Genomic DNA, 27143 nt, shown 5'->3' on the forward strand with positions numbered 1-27143 from the left:
AAAGAGAGTGTGAACAAAGCATAAAAGGAACCAAACAAAACGAACCAAGTGCAGGATTCACGTACAGATCAGGGTTGGGGTCCAACCCTCCGGGGTCTGTTTTGTCCCCCGGGTAACCCCAACACCTAGCACGATGCCTGGCACAAAGCAAACCGACTGAGCCCTTAGAACGTTTATGGCAAGTTATTTCGTTCAATCCTCTGGGAGAGGAACCTGGGATGAAAGAAACTCCGAGAACAAATAGCATAAATAGCACTGAGCCTAAATTCCACAGCAAACATCCTTATTAAAGGCAAGGAATCTGGAGAGGGCTCCGTTTGACAAAGCAGTTTATCTCAGACCCTTCCGTCAGATTAAAACACACCTGTTTCAAACAGGCATTCCAGGTCGAATCCGAGGGGAGCTCATTTAACCTTTTATTTCACAGCAGGTTTTACAGGGTGCGCCCCAGGCGAGCCCGCTGCTCTCGGGACAGAGGACTCGTCTCAGCCCTCGGCTGCCTCGAAGCTCAGTGGATCCCGTCTCTGCCTTTAAAACAAACCCCCGCAGCATCGAGCCCCAGGAGCCTGAAGCGGTCTATGAAAATCCCTGTTCAATGGGATGACTTTTGCTCATTTACTAAGGGAGAAAGGAGGTAACGCTTCTTTTTCCTCTTTCCCTCTTAGTAGAAGCGGTCAGGAGGTGAGCCCCCTCCTGGGAAAACCCCCCGCAGCCCCTCCGGATGTGGCGGTGTTTAGGACCCAGCGGCGAGCGTCCCGGAAGGGGAAGAGGCGGGGCCGGGAGGAGCGCGCCGCGGCCGGGAGACTTTGAACTGCGCGCAGGCGCGGGCGGCCCCCGGCTCTGGGATCCTCAGGTGTGCGTCCTGTGGCTGAGGACGCCGGCTCGCGACCCTGCTTCTTCCGGCTCGGTCGCGGAGCGCCGCGTCCCGCGCAGTCGTGAGTAACCAGGTGGGGCTGGAGGCGCATCCTAAGGGAAGGGGAGCATCTTGTGACGACACTAGGTGGGGTTCCCTCTGGGGCCTCGGCTACGTCTTCGGCGCGAGCAGCGGGCGCTGCGGGCATCGCGTCCTGCCGGGCCTGTGGGCGTGCGCGGTCCCCCTGCGCTGGTTCGTATTCGGGCTTCTCCACGTAGTAGGTGGGTGCTCTCGGCTCTAAGGAGGGACGGCGAGCGCACGTGGAGCGTTTCCCCTGTGCCGGGCACTTCGCCTTTCCGTGTTGTTTCCCCGCAGATGGGAACGGTCGTGGTACTCAGTGTAGACTTGTGAGAGTCAAGTGAGTTTGTACCCCGGGAAGCGCTTCGCATTGTGCCTGGCCCGAGGTGAGCGCCCAGGACAGTCAGCAGCCGTCCTTCCTCAGTCCGCTCTCTTCACTCCGTCCCCACCGCCTTGGTCAGCTCCCCGAGTCCCTGCAGGAGGCGTCCCTGGGGATTATTCTGTCTCATACCTGTAAACTGTAAGGAGTGTCAATCAAGATACCTTGGCTTTCGTTGGTGTCGTTTGTTTTTGTGTTGGTCTGGTTCCCCCCCCCACCACCTAAAATATAAGCTCTTCTAGGGCAGAAACTGCTTCTGTATTGTTAACTGTTTGTTCCCCGTGCTCGGCACGTAGTAGCTGCTGAGTAAGTAACTGTTGAATGCATGAGCTTCGGGAGGTAGGAATGATACCCCTTTTACAGAGGAGGAAACTGAGGCTCAGCAGTTACGTAACCCGCCCAAGTGTACATTTACCACCTAGTGATGACTGGAACTGAGATTGGGACTTACTTCTGCCCACTGCTGGCCACACAGGGTCTCCGCTGAGGAACCTGGCTCCCTTGTCCCACTGACGGTCTGCGAGCTCCATAAGCGGCTGGGGGTGGGAAAGAATTGCCCCACCCGGCTGCTTGTGATATAATGCGGGAGAGGAAGAGCTGGCGGCTTTAAGGAGTCATCACTTGCAGCCACAGATTTTCTCTTAACTCCTTGATAAAAGCTCTCACATTCCAAGTTGGCGTTTGTGGGAGGATTTCTTCAGGTTTTCATCCTCCTTGGCATCCGTTTTCCTCTTCTGAGATCAAGCAAGTGGAAATTAAACTGTGTGGTTTGGAAAATAAAAGAGCGATTTGCTTCCGTGCAAGTTCTCCTCTGCAGGTTTCAGTAGTTAGGTTCGGGAGCAGGCCAGTAAGATAATGATTAAGTTAGTTGGGTCCTCAGGGAGGGACTGCTAAAATGTATGTACAGAATTGATCATTTGACACTGTCAAGGACTTTGTTAAGCTTTATGGTAAGGAGCTTGTCTTTGGGGAAGTAAGAAATAGTTACTGAAGTCCCATGCTTTGGTGAGGGACAGACTGTCACTTAAAATTTGAGCATAATCAGAATGACTCTTGATATTCTTTAAATTGGCCTTAATCCCAAACACCTATGGGAAGCTTCAGGGTCAAGAATAAACATTTTGTATTGTTTTGGACTTTGCCTCAACCCCCTTTCCTGGGGCATCTAAGAATAAGGTCTAGATGGAAAGACTAAGGGAGAGGAGGAGAAGGTGACCAGGATTTTTGCTATCACTGTATTTGCCAAGTTCCTATGGCAGGTTCTGATAACACGCTTCCTAACCCCTATAAAGTCACTGATGTTGGTTATGTGGTTTAACATCTGGTAGGTATCAGGTGCACGGTATGTGTTGTGTACGTTCATATGAAGGGAATTGGAGAGCAATAAAGTTTGCCAGTGGCAACTAGAAGAATGGAAAATAATGATATTTCTATCTTTTGTTTCCAGAGGAAATATAATGTCTCAGGAAGGTGATTATGGGAGGTGGACAATATCCAGTAGCGATGAAAGTGAGGAGGAAAAGCCCAAAGTGGACAAGCCATCTACCTCTCTTCTCCCCCATGCTGGGCAGGAAGCAGCATATGAGCCAAGGTACACCTGTTCCGAAGCTCGGAAAGCCGCCCACCGGAGGAAGAGGTCTCCCTTGAAATTCAACAATACAGATGCAGTTCCAGAAGTTTCACCTCCCAAAAGGCAGAAGAGTGGTTCCCAGGAAGACCTAGGTTGGTGTCTCTCCAGCAGCGACGATGAACTGCCACCAGAGACGCAGCAGAAACCAGCTAAGGAAGTGGTGATCAAAGAGGAAAGAGACCGCTCCCCTCCCAAAGACAGTGCTACCCCAAGAGATGGAAATCACGTCCGCCAGGGGCTCAAAGAGGAGGAAGAAGAGTATGAAACATCAGGGGAGGGCCAGGACATTTGGGACATGTTGGATGAAGGGAACCCCTTCCAATTTTACCTCACTAGAGTCTCGGGAATTAAGCCGAAGTATAACTCGGGAGCCCTCCACATCAAGGGTAAGTGATGCTGGCATTCCCTGGAGAAACCAGGTAGCCTGGAATGATCTCCAAGAGCCCTTCTTCGCGGTTTTAACTCCCCAGGAAAAAGAAAAATACCGCTTTAAGGAACCAAATGCATGAGTTGGACAGCAAACTTGACTTAGGTCAGGAAATCAGAGCGTATTTTTCTCAGCCCCACAGACCAACCAAGCAGTTGCACACTTAGTGCAATGTTTAGAATTGTTTAACTTTTAAGTTAAAGATTAAATATGATCCATAACAATTTATTAATGGTAGCAAATACTTGATCAGAGCATCACCTAAAACTTGTTAAAAATGCACATTCTTGGTCACCACCCAGATTCATTGAATCAAACTCTGGGAACAGAGACCCCCAACAATCCTTTTAGGGGATTCTAATGTCCAAGTAAATTTGAGAACCACTATTTGGAAGCCTGGTTTTGGTTCCTGGTGAAGAGCAAAAAAAAAGAATGCCAGCATGCAAATAGATGTTTCAGTTCTGAACCGAAAGGTGGTCTTCGGTGGTTTGGGTTATTTCCCAGGGGTGTCTGTGTGATATTCTATATATTTGACCTCCATCTCTGGTTATATTTGGTTTTTGTCCCAGGCTCTTGAAACGGCTCTACAGTAATAATGGTCAAAGAAGTATATTTTGTTATTCATAACAAGCCCCTTTCAACCACACACGGGTTTATGTTAATGAGGTGACTTTTGGAAAGCCCCTAAGAATGAGGGATTGGTTGCCAGGGGAACCAATTATTGATTAAAGTTGGAACTTTAAGCCTGACCCTTCACCTTCATGGAGGGGAAAGGGGCTAGAGGTTGAGTTAATCACTAATGGCCAATGTTTTAATTGAGCATACCCTTGTAATGAAACCTTTAAAAAAAAAAATCCCTAACTCGGGATCAGAGAGATTCCAGGTTGGTGAACACGCGGAGGTGCCGCACCTGGAGAGGGCATGGAAGGTCCGTACCCCTGTCCCCACACCTTGCCCACGCACCTCTTCCATTGGCTCTTCCTGAGTTGTATCCTTTTATATTAATATAATATGTGTATTTTATATAGTATAATAACTAGTAATGTAGTAAGTAAAGTGCTTTCCTGCATTCTGTGAGGCTTTCTAGCAAGTTATCGAACCCAAGGAGGAGATCGGGGGAACCCCCAAGTTACAGCTTCATAGAAGTAGAGGAGGTCTGGCCTTGGACTCGTGATTGGTGTCTGAGGTGGGAGCATTTTTGTGGGATTGAGCCCTTAACCTGTGGGATCTGATGCCAACTCCAGGTGGATGTGTCAGAATTGAATGAAATTGTAGGACACCCAGCTGCTGTCTGCCGAGAATTAGAGAATCGGTCTGTGTGCAAAACCCTATACAATTGGTGTCAGAAGTATCAGGTGATGAGAAAGTTTTCCTTTAAAGGAGAACAGCAAGTGCTCTAGAATCCAAGACACAGGATTCGAATTCTGGCCTCACCATTCACTTGCTGTGTGGGTAATTAACACAGGACCGAACATTCTTCCAATTTCAGTTTACTCATCTTTAAACTGGGGATTCAATAAAAAGGGAGAAAAATACATGAAGTGATCAGCATAATATACTCACATGGCATATACACAAAATAAACATTACCCTTATTTCAGATGACCTTTTTTTTAGCCCACACTCAAGAATAGCATATGTTCACTATCGATAGTGTTTTAATTACATATCAAATATATAATTGTATATTACATATCTTCTCTGTGGTGTATAACTGTTGGTGTATTTAATTACCTGCTGTAAGGGAGTATGGTTTTTGTTTTTTGTTTTTCACTTTGAGAATCTCTTGTCTAGGTTCTCGGAAGAAAATTAAATCTCAATGTTTTTGTATTGTTTTATTTGAGATTGACAGGAAATCATTAGAGAACTATGCAAGGTTTTGTTCTGTATAATAAAATGTTAAAGACCGACTATTAGCACCAAGATATTGAGGAAGGGGAGGTAACATTAAGATAGGAGCTTTCATATAGATTACTTACTTTAATCCGCACAACAGCCTTATGAGTAGATGTTACAATTGCCCGCCTTGGATAGGTGACAGATCTGCAGTCTAGAGAAGTTGCGTAACCTACCCAAGGTCACAGAGCTGGTAAATGATAGAGCTGGGATTTGAATCCTGACATTCGGCATCAGAGTCTATGCTCTTAACTGATACACTGCTCCAACATACGGAGTGGTGCATGTGGTATCTACAAAACTGTAGATTGTTTAGAAGATCTCATGGAGGAAGAGGGACTTCAAATAGGCCAAAAAAGATAGGTGAAATTTAGAGAGGTAGAAAGAGTGGCCAGTGGAGGCAAAGTAGAAGACACCATCAAGGATTGTATTGCATTTTATCTCATGATAAAATGAGATAAAAGGATGCAACTCTCCTTAAAGATAGTTTCTTTAAGAGGATTTCTTTGTTCTTTTAACTTTGTACCGGGCGTCTGGCTCTTGTCAGGAAGATAGGTCAAATGAATGAATGAGTCCATTCTGAATCCTTAGAGACACTGTGGTGTTAAGAGCAGAAGTGCGGGAGTCACACAGCCTGGGTTCAGATCCAGTCACCCCCTTCCTAGCTGTGTGGCCATGGGCGGCCTCCTAAGGAGAGACCATCGTCAACAAAATGGGAATGACAGACCCCATCAGAGGATGGCTGTGGGGAGTAGGAGATAATACATGGGAAGTGCCCAGAACGGTGCCTGGCACCTCGTAGGTCCTGCACAAGTGCGGCTGTGAGAACCCAGGACGGTGAGAATGAGCGTGTGCTCACGGGGTAGCTTATGAGAAGGGAGCTTTCTCACCTACCTGAAGTCAAGCTTGAATGCGCGTGAGGTTGGGCCTCCTTACAGATGACCTGGGTGCTAGAAATGGGAGCTTAGAGCTATGGTGCCTCTGCCCTCTCCTCAGGAAGCAAGTGCTCTCAGGCTCCAGGGGAGAACCATCTTGTCCGGGCTCAGGGAGGTTTCCTGGAGAGGGACTTAAATGAGTACTTGAAGGAGATAGACAGTAAGCGATCCGGAAAGAAGAACATGTATCATTGTCTTTTTCTGGCGATTTCTAAAATGGAGTAGTCATCCAGTATTGAAGTTGTAGGTTTTAGTTTCACATTATATTTTGTTAAAGAATACATTATAAGTATCATTAAACAGCACAGAGGAATTTTCTCTTAAAATTTATGGAACATTAAAGTCTAGCTTTGTAACTTCTCAGTTCACTGTTTGCTAAGCCAAACTTTGGTCATCAGGGACTATTTAATAAGTCAGTTGTGATTGTTATTACTAGAGAATTTTTGTCAAAATACGAATTAGATTTAAATGTTTTGTCTTCTCAGATATTTTATCTCCTCTATTTGGGACGCTTGTATCTTCAGCACAGGTGAGTTTACACTGTGGTTTTATTATTGTTTGTTTTTTTCTTGGATGAAAGGGGACAAATAATTAAACAACTGTGTAAGAAAAGGTGAGTGCTGGGGACCTGTGTCTCAGTCCTGTGCGGGGTCCCCAAGACAGCACGTAGCACAGCCACCACTGTGGGATCCGCAGCCATCAGCGTGGAGCATGGATGCCCCTATCAGTGGACTTCCTGCCTCTGGATTAGGCTACAAGGACTGGCTAAGAAATCTCTTTGGAAATTACAGCCTGAAGGACTTCTATTTGGGACACTGATCATCTTATAGGACTCTGCTGCAATCCCCGCCCCCTCCCTTCCCCCCCGGTGGTGTAACCAAGTCAAATTTGATTTGATTTAGAAAAGTAAGAAATTTCTAGCGCCAACCAAAAAGAAGTGAGTATCAGTTATGGCTACTTCTGCATGTTTGCTCCTGCCTGACAGAGCTGGTGCCTTTGTGTTGATAAATCACATTAAGGTTCCAGGCTCTCAGTAACTAGTCAAAAAAAAGGCCATGTCCCTAAAGAAAGCACGCAAACCTTTCTGTACCTTTCACGTTCCACCTGGCCTCGGGAACCCTGGTCTCCAGGTGGAAGGTGGTGTGGCTGTGTGAGTTCTCTTAGCTACATGGAGTCACTGTGTCCAGGAGGAGGGTCGGGGTTACCCAGGTGTGGGGAGGATCCCCCATAGGTGAGCCCAGTATAGAACTGGGAGCCAAGATGTAATTGTTCTACGCCTAGTGAATGTCCGGTCAAGATGCCTTTTTATAAAGCTAGCTCATAAGTTAGGCTGAAAAGAAATGTTCTTTTCTCAGAGTCCTTTTTATAATCACCTGGGGAAAGGATACATTTATAATTCCTTGTATTTAAATTAATCAGAGAGCCCTCAGAAATAACAAAAACAAATGCTGCCAAAGCACGCAGAGAGCATTTCCTTAGCGCCTGTTTTCTCATGCACTGCACTGATTCCAATTCCTTGAACCGTGTATTCCCTTCACGATGTATTTTAGGTTTGTTTACGAGTATTGCAGCATCACTCTTCTGGTTTATAAATTAGATATGTAGTTCATCGTTATTTTAGAGTTTCTTTCAATTTAATAGCCAGACAGTTCTCCTTATTGACTGCTTGGCTAAATTACCCGTGACTTAGTTCCTTTTCTCTCCCCTCCATCTAGTTTAACTACTGCTTTGACGTGGACTGGCTCATAAAACAGTATCCACCCGAGTTCAGGTGAGTTCCACAGGATGATAGGTGGCATCGTAACTGTAAAGGGACTTTAAACCAAAGATTTGTGCTTCTCAGGCAGCTGCTGACCATTTTTATGAGTATGTCTTTTGAAACCATCGAAATCATACAAATGTTAAGGTCTATTGGGAAAACAGCATTTTTTGATCTATTCTAACTAATCCGATGCATTCCTTATACAGATTTTAGCATTTCCCTCCATTGTTGTGTCCAGAAGTATATAAGGACAAATTCTAACCCAAATAAGAGAACTTTATGTCCAGGGTTAATGTGAAGGAAAAGATGTCTGCCACCTGCTTTGCAGATCTGTAAGCATGCCACCTGTGGCCAGGCTGGAACGCTTCACTTAGCATGCAGTGCTGTTCTGAGAATCTCTTTCTCAAATGGTTCTTCCTGTAGTTTAGGAGTTAATGAAGGGGGTCATAGGACCTTCCCTCATCCAGGTTATGGAGGGATGGATTTTCAGCCTGTTTCCTGCAGTTCCTCAGCCTGAGGTTAGGCAACGCAGACCCAATGAAGATAGCACGACACGGTTTCTGACGCGTGTACATGGCAGAATCCATAACGAGGAAGAGGAATGCGCCTACAGGGAAGATGATCGTCGGGGCCCTCAAAGGCCTTGGTGCATTTAGGGAGCACTCTGTGGGAACCTGCATCATTAACGGTAGATTAAATGCTGTGAAGTTTCCCAAGTGGCTTTGGCACGAAGGGCTTGTATTTGACATGTCACACGTAGGATGAGTTTTAGCCGCATGTGACAGAAAACCCAAAATAATAGTGGCTCAAACAAAGAAAGGAAAAAATTTCTCCAGCCCAAGAAGACCAGGTGGTAGACATTCATGGTCTGGATTGGGGGCTACCACGGTCTCAGGGACTTAGCCACCCCTCTTTCCCACCATCCCGGTATGTGTGTCACTTCAGAGTCACCTCATGGTCCAGGATGGCACCTGAAGCTCCAGATCACTGGTCTGTGTTCCAGGTAGCACTAAGGAGAAAGGGGGAGAAGGGCAAAAGGGGTGCCCCCCCTCGGAGCAGCCTTCCTGGAAGTCCTGCACAGCACCTGCTTATATTTCATTGGGTGGAACTCAGTCACGGTTATAACCAGCTCTGAAAGAGGCTGCAAATGGAGTCTTAGCTGAGCACACCTTGTGCTGAACAAGATCTGGGTTGTTTTAGGAAAGAAGGGAGACTGTATACTGGGAGGCAACGAGCAGTCTCTGCCACAGGCCCCTGGCCAGAAGCGGCCCTGGGAGTTGCATAGGCACTCTTAGTTTCTGTCCCTTTGCTTCTCAAAGACCTTGGAATCAAATTGGCACTCCTTTCAAGTGTGGCCAAAGTATAGGGTGCAATTCCTTTAGTATCTGTTATGGGTTGTATTGTCTTACCCCAAAAAAGCTCTGTTGGAGTCCAACCCCCAGTACCTCTGAATGGAACCTTATTTGGAGAAGGTTTTTTAAAGACATAATCAAGTTAAAATGAGGTCATTAGGGTGGGTTTTAATCTAACATGACAGATGGTCTTATAAGAAGGGGAGATTGGACACCAACACAGACAGAGTGAAGACACAGGGAGAACACCGTCTCCCAGTCCGGGAACGCCCGAGGCTCCCAGAAGTGAGGAGAAAGGCCTGGAATACATCCTTCCTTCCCAGCCCTCAGAAGGAGCCAGCCCTGCCGACACCTTGATCACAGACTTCTTGCTCCTAGAACTGTGAGACAAAAGATTTCTGTTGTTTCAGCCGCCGAGTTTGTGGTACTTGGTTATGGCCACCCCAGCAAACTAGTACAGTAGTCCTAGTACAAACTAGGACTCTTTGAGTAACTATAGCAAGGGACAGAAGAGTTCTGCCTGTTCCATCACCCGCTCATTGCTGATGGCACCTTGGGAATGCCACCAGGAACATTGTCAGGAGGAGGAATGACCTATATGTCAAGTGAAGGTAACGTCCAGAACTTAGATAAAGAAAAATTCAGATCGTGACCGTGTATACCTTTTGACGTGGTCGTTCAGATGCTGCCTGTAGTAGGTTCTCCAGAAAAACAACCAACGGGACACAGGTAGAGGGAGATTTATTGTGAGTAATTGGCTGCAGCAGGAACAGAACAAATTCCCCACTTTTTGTTCTACTCAGGCCCTCAACAATTGGATGCCCACCCACATTGGGGAGGGCCGACTGCTTTATTAAGCCTGCCAATTCAAATGCTAATCTCATCTGGAAACTGACAGACAGACAGACCCAGAAACAATGTTTTATTCGGACAACCCTTGGCCCAAATCAAGGTGACACATAAAATTAACCATCACACACTGCCTTTTTGTGATAGTTTATAGATCCAATACATTTGAAGGAATTCAGACTTTAACTTCTGGCAATATTGTGTAATTTTTTCTTTTTTATTTTTTTTAAGTCCTGATGATCTGGTAACACTACGTAGGTGATAGATACGTGAGTGTCTCTTACATGATTCTGTACCGTTTTTCTAGTTGTAAAATAGAAACATTTTCCAAATAGAAAAAAGTTGGAAAGGCATGTTCTTCATTTTATTTCACCTTAATATGTTAGAATAAAGCTCATTAGGTAGCCAGGCATTCGTACCGGAAGTGTACTTTCGATGTTTCTTCGTAGTTGTCCCTTCATGTATGGCAGAGAATCATCCTGCACTGTGACTGATAAATGTGGAAGTGGCTACAGTTGTTCATCTTGACTGCTCTTTGGAGGAAAAAACCAAATTTCTGTTTTGTTGGGAGCTCTTGTAAAGGTATATTGATTTCTAAGGATTATCTTGCTTTAAATTAATGAGAAGATCATGGTTCCCTTAAAAGCCTTTTTGATCTATTCCTGGAGAGTGTTTTTAAGTGGTCTTTAGGAATTCAAAAATGCAGCATTTTCCATGTACCTGGGACTCCGTTTCATTAAAATATAACGTTACCTATTAGTGAGTCTGCATCGTGCCATAGTCCTGGGCCTGTTGACTCTGGAATCCTGGGGAGTCTAATGCAATACCCAGCACACAGTAGGAGCTTGGTAAATATAGGCCTAACAAGGTAATTCACTGCTTGTTCCAAAACAAGGAAAAGAAATGAGCATCATGCTCATACAACAGTAATTATATATCTTCTAATCTGTCTGAATTTAAACATATTAACATAGAGTTAGCTATATGCCCTTTGGGACCAAAGAATGTAATTCATTACTCAAGGGCTTTCTTGAGGCACAGCCCCACAGGGTCCCAGCAGAGCTTTAAGATCGGGCCACGTGGCCTCATTGTAAAGGTAACTGGTTAGGGTAGATAGATTAACTGATCACTGCTGTGTGTGAGCCCTGTGCTCAGTCACCACAGAGGCCAGGAGCACGTGTTGGGTGACAAGGAAGCTAGCGTTCCTTCACTGGGCAAGAGTCCAGCTTTATGAACAATGTATTTTAAATACTTCTGTGTCGGAGCCTGCCGACGAGACGAACGGTCCTGAAGTGGGGAGCGAGGATTGAGAAAAAAGAAGACAAGAGACAAAGATGGGATCGGGAGGGCAAGCAGTTCTCATTAGACTGCCGCACCTGCTTTATTTTACAGTTCTTTTTTATGCTCACAAAGACAGTAAGATTACAGCAGAAGGCTGACACAGCAATTGCAAAGTAACCTTGTAGTATTTTGATGTTTGGCCCTGACTGTACTCCCACCTTTAGACAAATCCTTCTCCCCTGAACAGGTGTTTTCTATCTGTTTCTTCTGTTTAGATAAGCTCTCCTTGAGATTTACTACTGCTAAGTTGTGCTTGACTCATTTAGTTTAACTCTTTATGAGTCAGCTCCCCACACTTCTGGTCTCTTTTCAGGAAGAAACCGATCCTGCTTGTGCATGGTGATAAACGAGAAGCTAAGGCTCATTTACATGCTGAGGCAAAGCCTTACAAAAACATCTCCCTTTGCCAGGTAAGCTGCGTATTGCCGTTTGAGATCATGCGTGGTCTGAGAGTTGGAAGGGAATTCAGACATTTAGTCTCTCTACCTGCCTCGTGCAGGAACCCTCTCTCCAGCATCCCCAGCAGATGTTTGTCTAGCCTTGGCTCAAATACTTCCTGAGATAGCCCACCCTATTGATGCGGAGCCCGTGTGGTTAGAAAGATTTTGCTTTACATTGACCTGATAGCTCTATGTTAGTCAGGATTCTTCAGAGAAACAACCAGTAGGGGGGTGGGTAGGTATGTATATGTAGAGATTTTTTCTTTTTTCTTTTTAAACGTTTATTTATTTTAAGTGTTTTCTTGGGACCCATCAGCTCCAAGTCAAGTAGTGTCAGTCTAGTGGAGGGCACAGCTCACAGTGGTCCATGTGGGGATTGAACCGGCAACCTTGTGAAGAATACCACACTCTAATCAACTGAGCTATCCCGCCGCCCCCATAGAGGCTTTTTTTTTTTTTTTAAAGAATTGGCTCATGTGGTTGTGGAGGCTGCTGGCAAGTCCAGCATGCACAGGGTGGGCCAGCAGGCTGGAGACCCGGGACAGAGTCCATGGTGCACTCTGAGCCCACAGGCAGTCTGGAGACTGAATTCCCTCTTCCTTTGAGAAGTCGGTCTTTTTCCTCTAAAGGCCTTCAACTGATTGGATGAGGCCCACCTCCATTGTGGAGGGTAAGCTGCTTTACTCAGAGTCTACCGATGTAAATCATAATCTCATCTAAAAAATACCTTCACTGCCACATCTGCCTAAATACCTGGGTCCTGTGGCCTAGCCAAGCTGATGTATAACATTAACCATCCCAGTCTGCCTCTTTGTAATTTCCACACATTGGGCCTAACTTTCCCCCCTGGAGCCACAAAGAATAATCCTTCTCCTCGCATGTATCAGTGATTCTTATATTTGAATCCCTTAGGTTTCTCACTTTCTTCAGTTGTATTTGATGTAACATGGATTCCCATTCTTTCCCAGCCTCTCCTCTACTTGTCCTCAGGTTGCCTCTAGTCAGTGTGCCTCTCTAAACCTGGGTTTCCGCACTGAGATTTTACCACTGTGCTTTTCGTAGTTAGAGTTTGAAAACTTTCCTCTTCCTAACGTGTTCATGGCTCACCTTCTACACAGAGATGTCTTTGCTTAGCAGTTCCTTAAAATTCCATTGTTTTGCTTTTGTTTTCCAAAAAACAAGAGGTTAAACTGCAGTAGGATAGCTCTCATCAGACTAACAGTGGGCAGAAAATAAGATAATAGGAATCTTGAAAAACGGTGATTAAATCAATAGAAATAGCATTTTTCAAATACTACCTGTACTGAAAACTTGAGAGGGTGTGGCGAGCCTGATGGCATGCTCCAGGCCTGCCACTAGAGGGCGAAACGAGCTGCTGTCCCCCAAACCTATGCAAAGAGCTGTTCAGAAGCTCCCAGATCTGGTCTGAGGTACAGGAAGATTGTGGCTCGTCCTAATCTTTTGAAATATCTTTGTATCTTGTCTGTTAGATGAATTCTTGACTTTGACGTCGATCAGAGGATCAGTGGATGCTAACACTTCTCCCGTTTTGCACATGTGGGGCGGGAGGCCACAGATTGAGGCCTTCTGGTGGTCATGGTTCAGACTGCCGGGATTTGGTCCCGGCTCTCCATCTTCTAGATGTGTCTGTCATTCTGGGCTCGTCACTTACCCTCTTCAAGCCTAATTTCTTCATCTTCAAACTTGTTAATACTATTCTTCACAGAGTTGTTGTGCCTTTGCCCCCAGGAGCACCTGTTAAATATTGTCAGTTGAAGTTATTACCATCCTTGTTTTTGTGCTTAGACTTGCCCAAAAGCCTGCAATTTATAGCAAAATTTCCACACATTGGGCCAAGTCTCTTAACCATTGCTTTTTCTGAGCCAAATAATCAATTTACAGAGTGGCAGTCTTCATTCTGATTTTGTAATTTTAAAGACATAAAATACAATTCCCTGTTCTCTCATCTGCCCAGACTACACAATGCATGCTGGTGTGTGAGCATGCTCAGAGTATAAGAGCATAGTGAACTGGCCCACCTGTCTGACATCCGCAAAACAGGGCTGAGTCATACCTGTGTGTGCCAGTTTGCCCATCACTGCCCGCAGCAAACAGCTCCCCACATCTGTCATGTGGTTGGGGGGGAGTGTACAGTATGGGTTTACCCCCTTAAGCCCCCTTTCCTCAGCACTTCAAATACCTTTTCTCATTTACTCCTGACTACTCACTGAATCCCCTAACTCGTTTTAAAGAGGAAAAAGGTGAGGCACACAGATTTAAATTTTTTCCAAAGTCATACAAAGTTGTGAAGCTAGGATTTGTGAGTTCCTAACTGCTATTTTGACTGTTTTATTTTATTTTAACTCTTTCATAGCCTGAATCTTGGGCATGTTCTGCTTAACCATATCGTTGGGCACATTTTTGCTATAGTAGGTGTTAGATAAAATGTTTTACTTCTTCACCCAACTCCCCATTTGTTTGTAAAGGTATTTTATAACACAAAAATAGATTTAACATATTACCTCTCTATTTTCAGCACTTGCTATGTTATTAAAGTAAAAAAAGTCTATTTTAACATCATAACACCAGTCTTTCTGCTGCCACGACATTCAGTGTTTCTTTTAAATATGCTCTGAAAACTTTTTGCTTCTGTTAATTTCGGTGCTAGCCAAATATCTCTTTTTAGAACTTTGCTTAGAGTCTCATTTGTTTTCATTCATTTTTTGGCAACTAAAGAAATTAAGTTTATCTGATTCTAATTACTATAATTAAAAATGCAGTATGTATTGAATCATATTGAGTAACATGTTTAAAAAGTAAGTTTTAAAAAAGAGCCTTACTAGATGCTATTATAAAAGTTGTAATGTCGATCAAGGGCTTGTCCACTAGAGGGCAGTAAAAGCAGTTTAAAAAATACAAAGTTGACCTGAATCTTTTCTAATTTCCAATAGGTAAAGATACTGAGGGGTTTTTTAAAATAAATGACTTGACTTCTTTTTCATCCTAGGCAAAGTTGGATATTGCATTTGGAACACACCACACGTAAGCAATTTTTATGAAATGGGGAGGGTATGATTTTAATAGACCAAAGGACGCAATTTAGAAAGTGCCCTTATAAGAACTCACGTGATGATTTTGCTGGGGAAAGAAAGCTGTCAGTAAGGAAGCAGAGGAAGTGAAGTTGTTTTCTAACAGCCTTAAGTCAAAGTACTGAGATCTGGCTTTCAACCTGAAAGTCTGAATCTGGTGTGGTTTCTGATTTCTGTTTAGGGTGTTCCTTATAGAATAGAGCAGTTGTGTGGTCCATGGTTATGGGTAACTGTACATGTGTTAATCGCGTGCCAGTGGATTCCACTACTTTAAAGAAAGTCTTATGATTTTTATAAGATTCTGAGTTGCATCAAAAAGAATATTGTTAGGTCAGCTCTATACTGTGATTGAAAGAAAAACTATTTTACAAAAAATTGTCAACTTGAGAGGCTGATGCCTGCCCCTGCTCAAGACAGCTCAGAAATTTCTTTTAGAATGATTTTCTGAGACATGGCAAACCACAGACAGGAAAAACTTTTTTGTTACTTCCTACTTGACACGTCATACCCGATTGTCAACTTGCCTCCCGTTTTAGGTTAGTTTTACAACTGTTTTCGCTGAGCCCTTTTACATAACTGGTTCTATAAATGAGAAAAGGAATAAGACAGGGTTCTCCCCGTTTCAATATTTTTATAAATCTACTTCTCTAGAAAGGATTTGTGAAAAGAATGTTTCACAACCTCATGTTTCTTGTAGACTGTGATGGAGATGGGCAGCTGCTGCTTCAGGCATCTGTCGGTAGGGCGGAAATGAATCTGGGAGAGTGGGGGGAAGTCGTCCCCAGTTTTGCTGTGACTGCTGTCTTCCTGATAGTACGGGGACCTAAAGTGAGGCCATCCCTTCTTCTTTCTCTTTATACACTTAAAACTAAATTTTCCCAATCTGCTTTTAAAAGAGGGACCCACAGCGGAAAGAGTTGAGCCATCATATTATAAAAGGATACCCATCAGCTCTGTATTATCTGGTGTTAGATGCACTTGATAAAAGTTGCAGCGTTTGCCAACAACCATCCCCAGTTGGTAGCTTGAGTGTAATTAACACGACAGGCTCTGAGGATCGTTGAGCATGAACTCCATCCAGCACCCAGCTCCACTGTAAATTATTCCATACATGGCGCTGAGCGCACAGGATGCCAGTTTGGGCAGAGGATACAAAATGGCCTTGAATAAAGCAGCTCAGCATCTTAGGGTTCCCCGAGCTGTGTCACGGGAGATACTGATGGGTGGCAGTAGTCGACCTGCCATGGGTAGACCTGCCAGTAATGAATGGGTAACCCCAAATGAATCTTTGCCACCCCCCCCCAGCTGGAACCCTAGCATAAATATCTTACCAATTCTAAGATACATTCGCAAGTGCTCTCGTTTATTTGGGTTTTAGGCATGATTTCCTGGAACCCAGTGTCTGGTTCCTGTGCTGGCCACACGTTCTGTGCCAGCAATCAGCATTTCATGGGCAGGGTGACACTGCACCTAATGTGCTAGCAAATCAGGACGCCTGCGTCTCTGTCCCTCTGTCCAGGAGGGACCGACGGTGCTGGGCCTGGCCAGGATCTAACTGGTGTTTGACTGAGCCCAGAGCTGCTGTCTTTTTTTAATGCTATTCGAAAATATTTGGTTGTTCCTTTTTGTCTTAGAGACCAGAGTTCCCTGAGTACTTACGCAGTTTTCCTCAGGCCAGTGTTGGAGACAGGACCAGAACCTATTTATTTTTAACTTGTTTTTAATTTATTTTTGTTTGCTCCCTGTTGAAATGGACTCATTGTTTCCTGTGGTCAATCTTCACCCCGCCTCTCAGTACATACAAACACACACACGCACGCACACACACACTTTGCAAGTCCATGCCTCCTTTTCCTCCCCCCCATACGTACTTTGCAGGTTAAACCCAGCCGAGTTCTGCATTCAGAGCTGTAAATGCCTACGGGAGTAATTATGATAGAACTTTTCTCAACTCCGTATCTGTGTAGTTTACATTTTGTTAAAATGCTGATATTTTGTAGGAGATTGAACTCGTATCTTGCAATTACTTGCAATTGCTCATTTTAAAATGTTTTAGGAATTATTAATTAAATATCTGTTACATTCTTGAGACACAGCTCTGGGGGATATAAAGTGTTTTGAGACCTAATAGTTTTTGTTCTTGCACCTTTTAGTCTTTTGGTGACAGAGGCAAGACAAACATGAATTAGAAAAGGAAGAAAATCTTCCAGCTCCTGGTGATGGAGCATAAACCGCCTCCCCGACTAGACAGAGGGGAGCCACCACAGTAAATAGGAAGTGGCCGTGAGATCGCGTGCACTTTAGCAGGCACGTGACGGTGTGCTCTGTGCAGAGCTCTGATGGCCCTGAGAACCCATCGAGGAAGCCAGAGCAGCTCAGTGTCCATCCAACGTGCCTGTCTAACGGGGACCCGCCCACAGTACGGGTGGGCAGGCCTCTTTTCGCTCCCATCTGAGTCCACGTTCTCACCTAGACTGCATCGTCCCCACCTCGCTCACTCCCACGCCTAGTAGCATGAAATGTGCGTGGCCCGGTCCAGCCCCGCGGAAGCCGTGCACAGTGAGAGGATCTGAGCACGTCTGATCCAAACAAGCTCTTCCTCTGGCTCATTTTGTGACCCGGATATTCCCGTAATCTCTCCCAGCCACAGATTCTGCAGTGGTAAATGGAAGAGATGACACTCTCTGGGTCACTGTGTGGATTCTACCTGCTGGCATTCTGTACAGCTTCTGGAATGGTGCTTGGCACATACGTGCTCTGCAGACGTTGCTTTTCTTTCTCCCCACACAGAAATAGCTTCAAACTTGCAAAGTGTCCCCTTTTGCTGCCCCCACAACTCAACAGATAATATGCAAAGTCAGCATTCTTCAAGAGAAACCCCGTTTCTTACCCCTTTTTTATCCATTTTTAATTGTGACCTTACTGGCACTTGGCATTTTGTCTATGAAAGGACCACTGTGACTCTTCTTAGATTGGTTCACAGTTCTGTTTGATAGGATTCGCTGATATTAGTGTGAGATTTTCCTCATAATTGATGCCTTGATTAATGGAAATATTTGTAAAACTCGTATCTTAATTCATAACTGGCTTATGCTTAATTACAATCAGCTGCTAATTTGGTAACTGTGTATATAAATTTGCCCAGATTTCAGAGCACACATGTCATAAATGGAAACAAGATTGGCTCAACAGCTGTCATTTCTCCAGCTTTGCATTAATTTACTATTTGCCAGCTTGGGTTAAATTCTCATTTTGGCAAGAGCTAAATCCATTCTCTGTTCTTAAATTCTTTCCTGTCTTTTTATGCCAACCTGGTCCCATCCAAATAGTGTTCATGCTGCTGTTTACTTGAGAGACCCCACGGCTCACTTTGTTCCCCAGATGTGAGCTGACTTACATCAGTAGTATTCAGTAGCATTTTGGCCTCAATGGAGAAGATAAGTCAAGACAGAGTTACGGCCTGGAGGCGTACATCTCTGGCTGGGGATAGAGAATTTAGCTTTCTGAAATAATTAGAAAGCAATCAGGAGACCAAAAATCACCCAATATTTGATGACAAAGTAAAGCAAAGCATTGAAAGAGTAAAGGGAATGTATACCTGGGAGTGTTCTACATCTAACAAAATGCATATTGTACTTCATCCTCACAATTACCCTGTGAAGTAAACGGGGTTGATCCTTCAGGTTACAAGTGAAAAACCAAGGCTTTGGGACCCAGAATGACTTAGGGATGTTAAATGACTTGCTTAGGGTCACGCGGTTTCTAACCGATGAAGATTGGAATGTAGGTCTTCCAACTTCAGATGGAAAGCTCTGGTTTATATCCTCTCACTGGAAGTAAAATAAGAGAAATGTGCCTGATGACTGAAGGCCTGGGCGAGACGTGTGAGAAAGGGGACTCAGCCAAGCCTGATTTGAGTTCATGGAGAAGAAAGGGGAAGACTGACCTCCAGCCCAGGCACACGCTGGTGACAAGCATGGTGGCTGTGGAGTATGAAAATGAAGCCCTTTCAAATGTTTTTTAAACTGAAACCCACAAGAAGAAATACATTTGACATTTCAGTCTACCACACATGTCCATGCTGATATGCCAAAAGAAGCTTCATGAACCAGTACTGAGCTTCATATATGCAACGTAGTCTTGAGGTTTTAATTTATTCTGTTGCACTTTTTGAAAAATGCTGGTAGCGGTACAGCAAGAGGTTGGTACTTTGAAGAACACTGGACAAGAAGGTTCCTATTGTCCCCAGTAGCGACAGATGATGCTAAATAGATAAGGGGCCACATTGGGGGCGGGGACAGGGCGTGGGTTCTGAAGTGCCAGGACTGGCCACGTAGATGGGGATGGTTCCGAAGTACATGGACCACCAGATACTCGGAGCATTTTGGAAGGTGGTTTTCTACCTCGTCACTTATGTAGACTTGATCATGATAAGGTGTGGAAGAAAGGGAGCTTATAAATGTTAAGAGTTTGGGGAGTGTAAGAGTGAACAATTCCTTTATTACATTTATACGACAAAGGTATTACAGAGTTTGACAGTACCGTTAATGCCTTTTGATGCCTTTTCTGTTTTTCAAGGAAAATGATGCTACTGCTGTACGAAGAAGGCCTCCGGGTTGTCATCCACACGTCCAACCTCATCCATGCCGACTGGTACCAGAAAACCCAAGGGTGTGTGCGGTTCTGTTCACTTCAGACAGTGGCTGTGTGTTGAGAAAGGTCAAAAGCCAGAACATTCGCTTTTTCTTTTTTTTTTTTTAATTGTAAAAAACCCACACATATGGCATAGAAAAGAGGTAAACAGGAAATGCCCCCTCACCCCCGCCCCAATTCCTCTCACTTGAGGTAACCAGTGTTACCAGTTTAGAACATAATCATCCACAACTGTCTCTATTATACATATAAACATAGATAAAAATTTACACCCAGTAGTTTTTTTTCCTAGTTTTTACACAAATGGGCTCATACACACGATTATAGCCAAGTACCTCCAAGTAGTTGAGGCAGGAAAGAGGATGCAGCATAAAAGGTCTGAACACACTTCTCCAGTGAGAGCCCCGCAGATACCCTTTCTGCCCCACTTGCCCCTGTGTGCATGTGTGCTCATGCTTGCCGCTTCCCGTTGGGTAGAAAGGACAACTTGGGGCTTAATTGTTGGCTGCAAATTTCCCCTCACCCCCAATCAGTGTAGTCCCCCATAAAACAAACATACACTGGTGTCTTTGTGAAGTCTTTAGTATGTTCATAGGGTTGGGCCTCTCCAGAACTGAACATGAAGGTTTTTCATGCTTCGTTTTTATTACTGTTTGTCCTTGGTGCGCATTGGCTACATCTACTTTTTGATCTTTTTTTAAGAGGGTCTGGGTTTATTTTTAGAGATGTTAGGGATTTGCTCAAATCAAGCTTTAACCATTGTTCTCCCGGTAAGCCCTTCATGACTAGCTTTAATTTACCTTTCTTTCATTTATGCCATTTTATACATCTTTGCCTTTTTTAAAAAGAAGGTGAAGAGTCGGGTAATAGTCTCCTGTGTTAGAAGAAACTCAGGCATTCTTCTAGCATCCTTTCAGGGTCCAGGTTTTCTCCACTGTCATCCTCCCTTGCCGACCTTGCCTCGTATCGTTGCCGAGCCTGGACTAGAACTAATTCGGGGCGTAATAGCTCTCACTAAGCCCAAGTCCCACCTCAGGTTGAACTAAATAAAATACAGATGAGCCTTCCGGCCTCCACCCACTGGGCCTGCTTCGACCTGAGTGTGTGTGTGTACAATAAGAGTTACCTGTCTTCTGTAAGACAGCCCTCCCCAGTTTGAAAGATGGTCTGTTCCCTGAGCCTGACTTCTCATTTCCTCTCTGCGCTCCCCTCCCCCACCCCAGCAGGTGGCTTTGAGCCGCATCCCCACTGCCTGATAGTTTTCCTTCAAACATGTTCTTGTTTGAGTGTCCCACTTAATACATGCATCTCAAAATGCAGTGTAATTCCGACTGGTTCAGGGTCAAGGGCCTCAATCACAGGACTCCTGACCTGAGTCTCTGGTTAACTGCACCTTTGCTACCCCTAGACCTACTAAGCCACGGAGTTGGGTTTTGGGTTTGTGACTTACATGTAGCCCCATCCAAAAAGAAAATGCGATTACTGTAGCTTTTCTTAAGGCAACCATAATTAATGTAACTAACTGGATTTATCAAGTTGGTCCTCAGCCTTGCGTGCCTCAGAGAATCCCTCCCCCGGCCTCTTGCTCCTTCTGTGGTCAGAAGCTTGCATTTATAGTGGCCATGCTTCCTTGGGCTTCTCTGGGGATGGCTGCTGTGGGACAAGGGGTTAAGGGTAAGGGCTCGGGTGTTAATTACTTTTCCTTTATTTTAAAAATTTTGTTTAAGTTTCTTTTAAATAATTATTGACTAGATAGTATCTTCACCTGGTTTAAAACTCAAAAAGTACCAAGGACATGAAATCTCCCTCCAGCAATTTTTTGCAGCCACCCAGAGTAGGGCATTGGTACCTCCCGGTTTGGCTAGAGTCTGCTCTTTCTGAGACTTTGCAGTTTCACATTGTTGGTTATAATTTAAAAAAAAAAAAAAAAATTAAAAGCAGTTCGTTTGTATAATCTTCCTAACTGGTCTACCATGGTGCTACTGACCTTTTCTCTTATACAGGTGTTCCAGCCATCCTTTCAGCTGCTTCGTGGTCCACCTGTTAATTTCTCACTTTTAAAATTATTTGGCCCATGGTGATAATTTTCTCATCTTATTTTGTGAAATGTTAAAAATGCCTGACACCTCAGTATCCTGGTTTAGAAAGTCATTGCCATGTTCCTAATCCAGAGCCACTCTTATGAGTGAACCTCTAATCTAGGAGGAGCCCCAGTCAGCCAGTGGGCCCCGAGTTACTAGTGGGAGGAGAGCCCTTTCACATCCATCCAGCTCAGCGGTCATTTTACGCACAGAGGCAGACATCAGAGAGGTTACTGGGCTTGCCCCAGATGACAGCCAGTTAGATCTGGGCTCCAGTCTTTGTCCCACTGTGTTGTTACTCCGTGTGCAAGGGGCCTCCTCAAGGTGAGAAGGGAAAGTGAGACATGCCACCCTGCTAGAAACATGTACAAAGGTCAGCAGACACACAGCCAGGATCTTTGTGGTTCTGGATGCTTCGTGCCCGTGGTGATTGTCTTGCTGGCCTCCTTTGAGGGCCACCAGGTGAAAAGCAGAATTCAGCAGTTTCTCTCTTGGCAGTGGTAGGACTGTGGGGGAGGTAGCCACAAAAGGGGGGAAGGCAGTAACAGCTCATACTCCCTGAGGGCTTCCTTTGACTGGTCACTTCATTACCTCGTGTGAAGCCCTGTGAAACAGGACGGTTAACCCAATTTTGCAGTTGGAGAAACTGAGCGCAAGAGTTTTGAAAGTATACTTTTTTATAATTTACCATGGAGCAGTTCAAAGAAGGATTGGGTTTAGATATGATTGTTTTCCATTTGTATATATAATATAGAAGCTTTGGCAAAGGGCATTGTCCTTTGGGGAGAAAGAACTGATGAGATGAAAGATGTCTTTAATATTTTGTTTACTATATTTGAAAGTGTGAGGTTTTAGTGTTAATCTAATTTCATTAAATGTGGTATCTACTCATTCCAGACACTAGAAAAATCTAGGATTATGAAAATATCTCAAAATGATACAGCGTACATACCATGAAAATGAGCTTTTATTAAAAACATTTTCACCCACACATTTTTCTTAGTATAGATAACTTGTATTCTTTTCCACTTGGCTAAAGAGCTACATTGACATAGTCAAGGGCAAAGTCTTGCTTGCGGTTACTACAGGTGGTGTGGGTTTGCTGTAACAATTGAGAGGAGAGCTATTAACTTGTCATCACATCTCAGAAAGCAATACTGAGGGTGAGGAAAGAAGGAGGAGGAAGGTGTGAATGAATGAGAGGGAGCCTGGAGGGATTGGACTGGAAGAGGTGGGCAAGTCGAGATCTACTGGGTGTTAAACTCACGATATTCAAAAATTATTCTGAATATGATGGAAGCTCTTTGAGTCGTGTGACCAGATTTATGTTTCGTAAGGGTGACGTGAGGGTGGGTAGTGAGAACTCACCTCTTCCTTAGCGTGAGTGCATAATCAAGACAGAGGTATTATGGAGAGTTGCATTCCTGGCTGTTAATAGTTGCATTTTCCCATTCCAGAATATGGCTGAGCCCTTTGTACCCACGAATTGCCCATGGAACCCACGGAACTGGAGAATCAACAACACATTTTAAAACTGATCTCATCAGCTACCTGATGGCTTATAATGCCCCTGCTCTCAAGGAGTGGATAGATATCATCCACGAGCACGACCTTTCTGAAACGAAGTATGTGTCGTCTCAGCAAGCTGGGGTGCTTACAGTAGGTTACTACGCTGAGAGCTGCTCAAGGTCTGACATGCAGGGGTCTTGGGAGGAGGTTGAGTGATACTTGGCTGTCCTTCCTGAGGTGATAAAAGCAGAAGATTCCGTCACCATCTGTATCTCCAGTTATCAGCCACTGGAGTGGAGGCCAGTAAATCATCCCCTTTCCCTAAGCCTTCTCCTGGAATACTCTTAAAATTAGTGAGTTCTTTGCCTGGTACCTTTCGCCTTGTAGGTTCCACCATTTGTAGATGGGCTTGAAAAAGAGTTTAAGTATCAGTTAATTCTGTGAGGAAGCATCCTAAGAAAATGGGTTGGCTCTTTGATTATTGCATGATTACGTTAGTTTATATGTGTATTTTGTGATTTGGGGGTCAACAAATGACATCACTATGTTCTGTCACTTATATTTTATATCTTTTTAGCGTTTACCTCGTTGGATCAACCCCAGGACGCTTTCAAGGAAGTCAGAAAGATAATTGGGGACATTTTAGGCTTAGGAAGGTAAGAGAATTTTTACTATTTTAATATTTTAAAAAATTCAATGTGCATTCTCTCTCCTTTTTTGTTGATAGTTGTATATTTAGATGGCAGCATCACAGTACTTGCAGCACAATTCTGAGCGAATAGCAGGCACATGATAAATTGATTGTCTAATAGTTTTTAGTTCTTGATGTTTTGTTATGCCTCTGCTATACTTGTAGTCTTTCTAAATGACAAAAGTATATGGACTTCTAGTTTTTATATTTCTTGTAATAAAGATAATTAGGACTTCTCATTCATGCAGACATTTTGTAGCTTTTGATCAGCGTATCAAGGACTTTTAAGTACAAATTCAACAAAGAACAGAAAATAGTGTTGAATAAAGGTTACAACTGAGCTATAATGTATTATTTACTCAACCAGCGCCCTTAAGAGAATTGTTATCTACAAAAACAACATTTGCTGCTGGCACGAAAATAACAAAGAAAGGTCTTTAACAAAATAAAACAGTAAGCAAGTTAAAGATTAAAGTTGTCTTCATTTCCTTTTAGGAGACAGTTTACTGACCTTAATAAATTCCCGAAACTGCCTTTCTTGAAAAGCTTATATCTTTTTCTGTAAATTGCTTATTTAAGAATTCCCCATGGTTAATGAAAATTTAATTTATCTTTTTAAAAATGAGATCACAGCTGAAAGCAGGCAAGATCTTGAAGCCAACATCTTCATGCCTTGACCGAGAGAGAGAGCAGAGCTCACTAGCTAAGCGCACAGGTAGATGCCCATAACTGGGTTCAAATCCTAACCTGTTATTCACAAGTCATGTGACCTTGGCTTGCTCCTTATCCTGCCTCTCTTACGTCTATAAAATAGACGTAATAATAATACTTCACTCACAGAATTGGGTAAGGATGAAATGAAACAGTGAGTGCAGGGCACATATAGTGTGTTCCGTAAGCATCAGTGGTTACTTGTCTCCAGGCTGGAGGTTTAGTTAGGCTGCATAATAGCACATGCTGTGTGGCGTCACACTCTGACCGGAAGACGAATAGCATCCTCAAGTTTTAAAAGCAGGTTTCACACACAGTAGTTCATGTTGCATCACAACTACCTTCCAGGAAAGTTGGGATGATCAGACTTCTGTTTCCCTGACATGTAAAGGGAAGCACAGAGACTTGTCCAGGGCCATGCAGCCGACCCAGGCTAAGCACCAACATAGACACTGGCTCTTGTAGTGGTCAGCTCAGCCCTGTTTCCGACACCATGCTGTACCCAGAGTGGAAGCTGAGAGTTGTTTGGGCTTTTTGGTAAGAGTGTTTGTAAACATTAATGCCTACCGTAATATTAGATAATATATTAGATAATAAAACATTAAAAAAATAATAATACACGTGAAACTAAACAAGACATCATTTAGGATTCGAACTCCCCTGGGGTGGGAGCTGCACATTTTTCTTGCTGTCTCCAGCCTCTGGATAGACACTCAGTACATGTTTAAGTGGATAAGATTTCCGAATGTTTCCTGAATTGTTTCTGCAGCATTGCATAAGGATCAAAGCAGGAAATTCAGATCTGTCTTTTGCAGTGCTTAAAGTATAATGCATCTATGTAAATATATTCTTTCATTTTAAGAGCAACCTGGTGCAGGGTCGAGTCCTGCAAGACAAGAGCAGTGGGAAGTGAGAAGGGCAGCACAAGGTTAAGAAAGACAATAGACAAGATTAGAGTGCAAGCAGGGCCAAGTGACTCAAGTTTCAATACATGGCTCTTATTAGTGGAAGTAAAAGAAGTAAAGCTTGTCAATCTCAAGATCTGTGAATCCCGTACATTACAATAGGAAACTGATTTAAGCCAATCACCCTTGCCTGCAGGCAGTGGAACCCTAAGTCTCAGGATAAGTACTTCCCCAAGGGACAAAACCTTTATGCATATGAATAGATGGAGAGCATGTCATTGAGTCACTTCCCCTGCAGGTTTGTGGGAAGCAATGCAGCCACAGAGGCAGAGGCTCTCCTTGGGGAGAGGAGGTGTGCCCACCTCTATCGACCCCACTAATTCCCCAGATGGTCCCCACATGGTTGTGTCTAGCTTGGGTTGCCCCCACCCCAAGATGGGTGTGGAGTCGTACCCATCTTTGACTAGCCAGCCATCTTTCTGGGGCCAAACAGGGAGACACAAGGTGTAAGCATAAAGGGGAAGCAAAGTCCCTGAAAGGATCCATCTCATAGACTCGCCTTTCTTTAGGGGCAGGTACGAGGAGACAGATGGGTAGGATGCTGAGTGGCAACAGTGCCCAAGTGTTAAACCTCTTTCAAGTGATAGCAGTCAAATTATACAGTAGTCTGACCTTTGATGTGCTGTGCAGGTATATGGAACAATTATGGTTTCAAAGCACATAATCTCACATCATAAGGCAGGTTGGTGGCTTGTCTGACATTTCTACTAAATGGATCTTTTAAAATTTTTTTTAATCTGGTTTTGCTTTGAATACAAATCCAAGAATTTTGGGAGAAGAGGACTTCTACCCACTTACTTCATTAAAATGAAATATTTTATTTTAAATATTTTAAAAACTATTTCCCAAAGAAGAAAAAAATGTATACATGTATGAGAAATCAATCACTAATCCTTTCAGCATTTTTTGTTAATTAGGGAATTCAGGGGCAGAAAACCGTGCTCTGAATCATGACAGCATTATTGTCCATATGTGTGAGTGACTGTCGCATTCACTGTCATTCCACAGCTTCTGAAAGAACATGGCTCATCCATGCCCAAAGCGGAGGCTTGGCCGATAGTAGGTCAGTTTTCAAGCATTGGCTCCATGGGGGCTGATGAATCGAAGTGGTTGTGTTCTGAGTTTAAGGAGACCTTGGTGACTCTGGGGAAGGAAAGCAGGACCCCCGGGAAAAGTGTCGTTCCTCTTCACCTGGTGAGTGTTCTGCCTTCTGGAGTTAATTATTGTTTCGATTCTCTCGTCCAGCAGAGGACTGGACACTCAGTTCTCCTCGTCATCGATGTTTTACTCAGTGGTGTTTGGGTGGAAACAGCTGTTATGGCATCGCCATTTGTAATCAAGTGGCCCTGACATCACCTGGTGCTGGGAGGGTGCTGGTTCAGCCGAGCTCCATTCCAGCCGCGGACTCGCCTGCAGTTGTCCCTTCCTTCCTCAGGTTGGCAAACCAAGGAAACAATACTTGGTAAAGCATTGCCAGCAGAGTTGCGAGCCTTCTTATTTAG

The 27143-nt window shown here is 44.1% G+C and overlaps 2 protein-coding genes across 5 annotated transcripts in view; one reads left to right on the forward strand and one right to left on the reverse strand.

The window, feature by feature from the left end:
* EFCAB11 (EF-hand calcium binding domain 11) overlaps positions 1-482 on the reverse strand; it is a 127523-nt gene extending 127041 nt beyond the window's left edge. The window contains exon 1 of the mRNA XM_081047506.1: positions 365-482. The gene's annotated coding sequence lies outside the window, so the exon portion shown is untranslated. The remainder of the gene's footprint in view (positions 1-364) is intronic.
* Positions 483-794: 312 nt separating this feature from the next.
* The window catches only part of TDP1 (tyrosyl-DNA phosphodiesterase 1), a 72927-nt gene continuing 46578 nt past the window's right edge, over positions 795-27143 (forward strand). Inside the window, exons 1-10 of one of the 4 annotated variants that reach the window (XM_081049004.1) lie at positions 795-947; positions 2758-3326; positions 6684-6727; positions 7914-7969; positions 11816-11912; positions 14950-14984; positions 19610-19702; positions 23223-23390; positions 23852-23930; positions 26650-26835. In XM_081049004.1, the coding sequence (XP_080905130.1) occupies positions 2768-3326; positions 6684-6727; positions 7914-7969; positions 11816-11912; positions 14950-14984; positions 19610-19702; positions 23223-23390; positions 23852-23930; positions 26650-26835 (1317 nt within the window). In that variant the 5' untranslated portion in view covers positions 795-947; positions 2758-2767. Of the gene's footprint in view, positions 948-1011; positions 1135-2757; positions 3327-6683; positions 6728-7913; positions 7970-11815; positions 11913-14949; positions 14985-19609; positions 19703-23222; positions 23391-23851; positions 23931-26649; positions 26836-27143 lie in introns of those variants that run through there. The other 3 variants (XM_081049005.1, XM_081049007.1, XM_081049006.1) reach the window with 3 other exon arrangements.

Source organism: Rhinolophus hipposideros (genome assembly GCF_964194185.1).
Source record: "Rhinolophus hipposideros genome assembly, chromosome: 5".
Lineage (NCBI taxonomy): Eukaryota > Metazoa > Chordata > Mammalia > Chiroptera > Rhinolophidae > Rhinolophus > Rhinolophus hipposideros.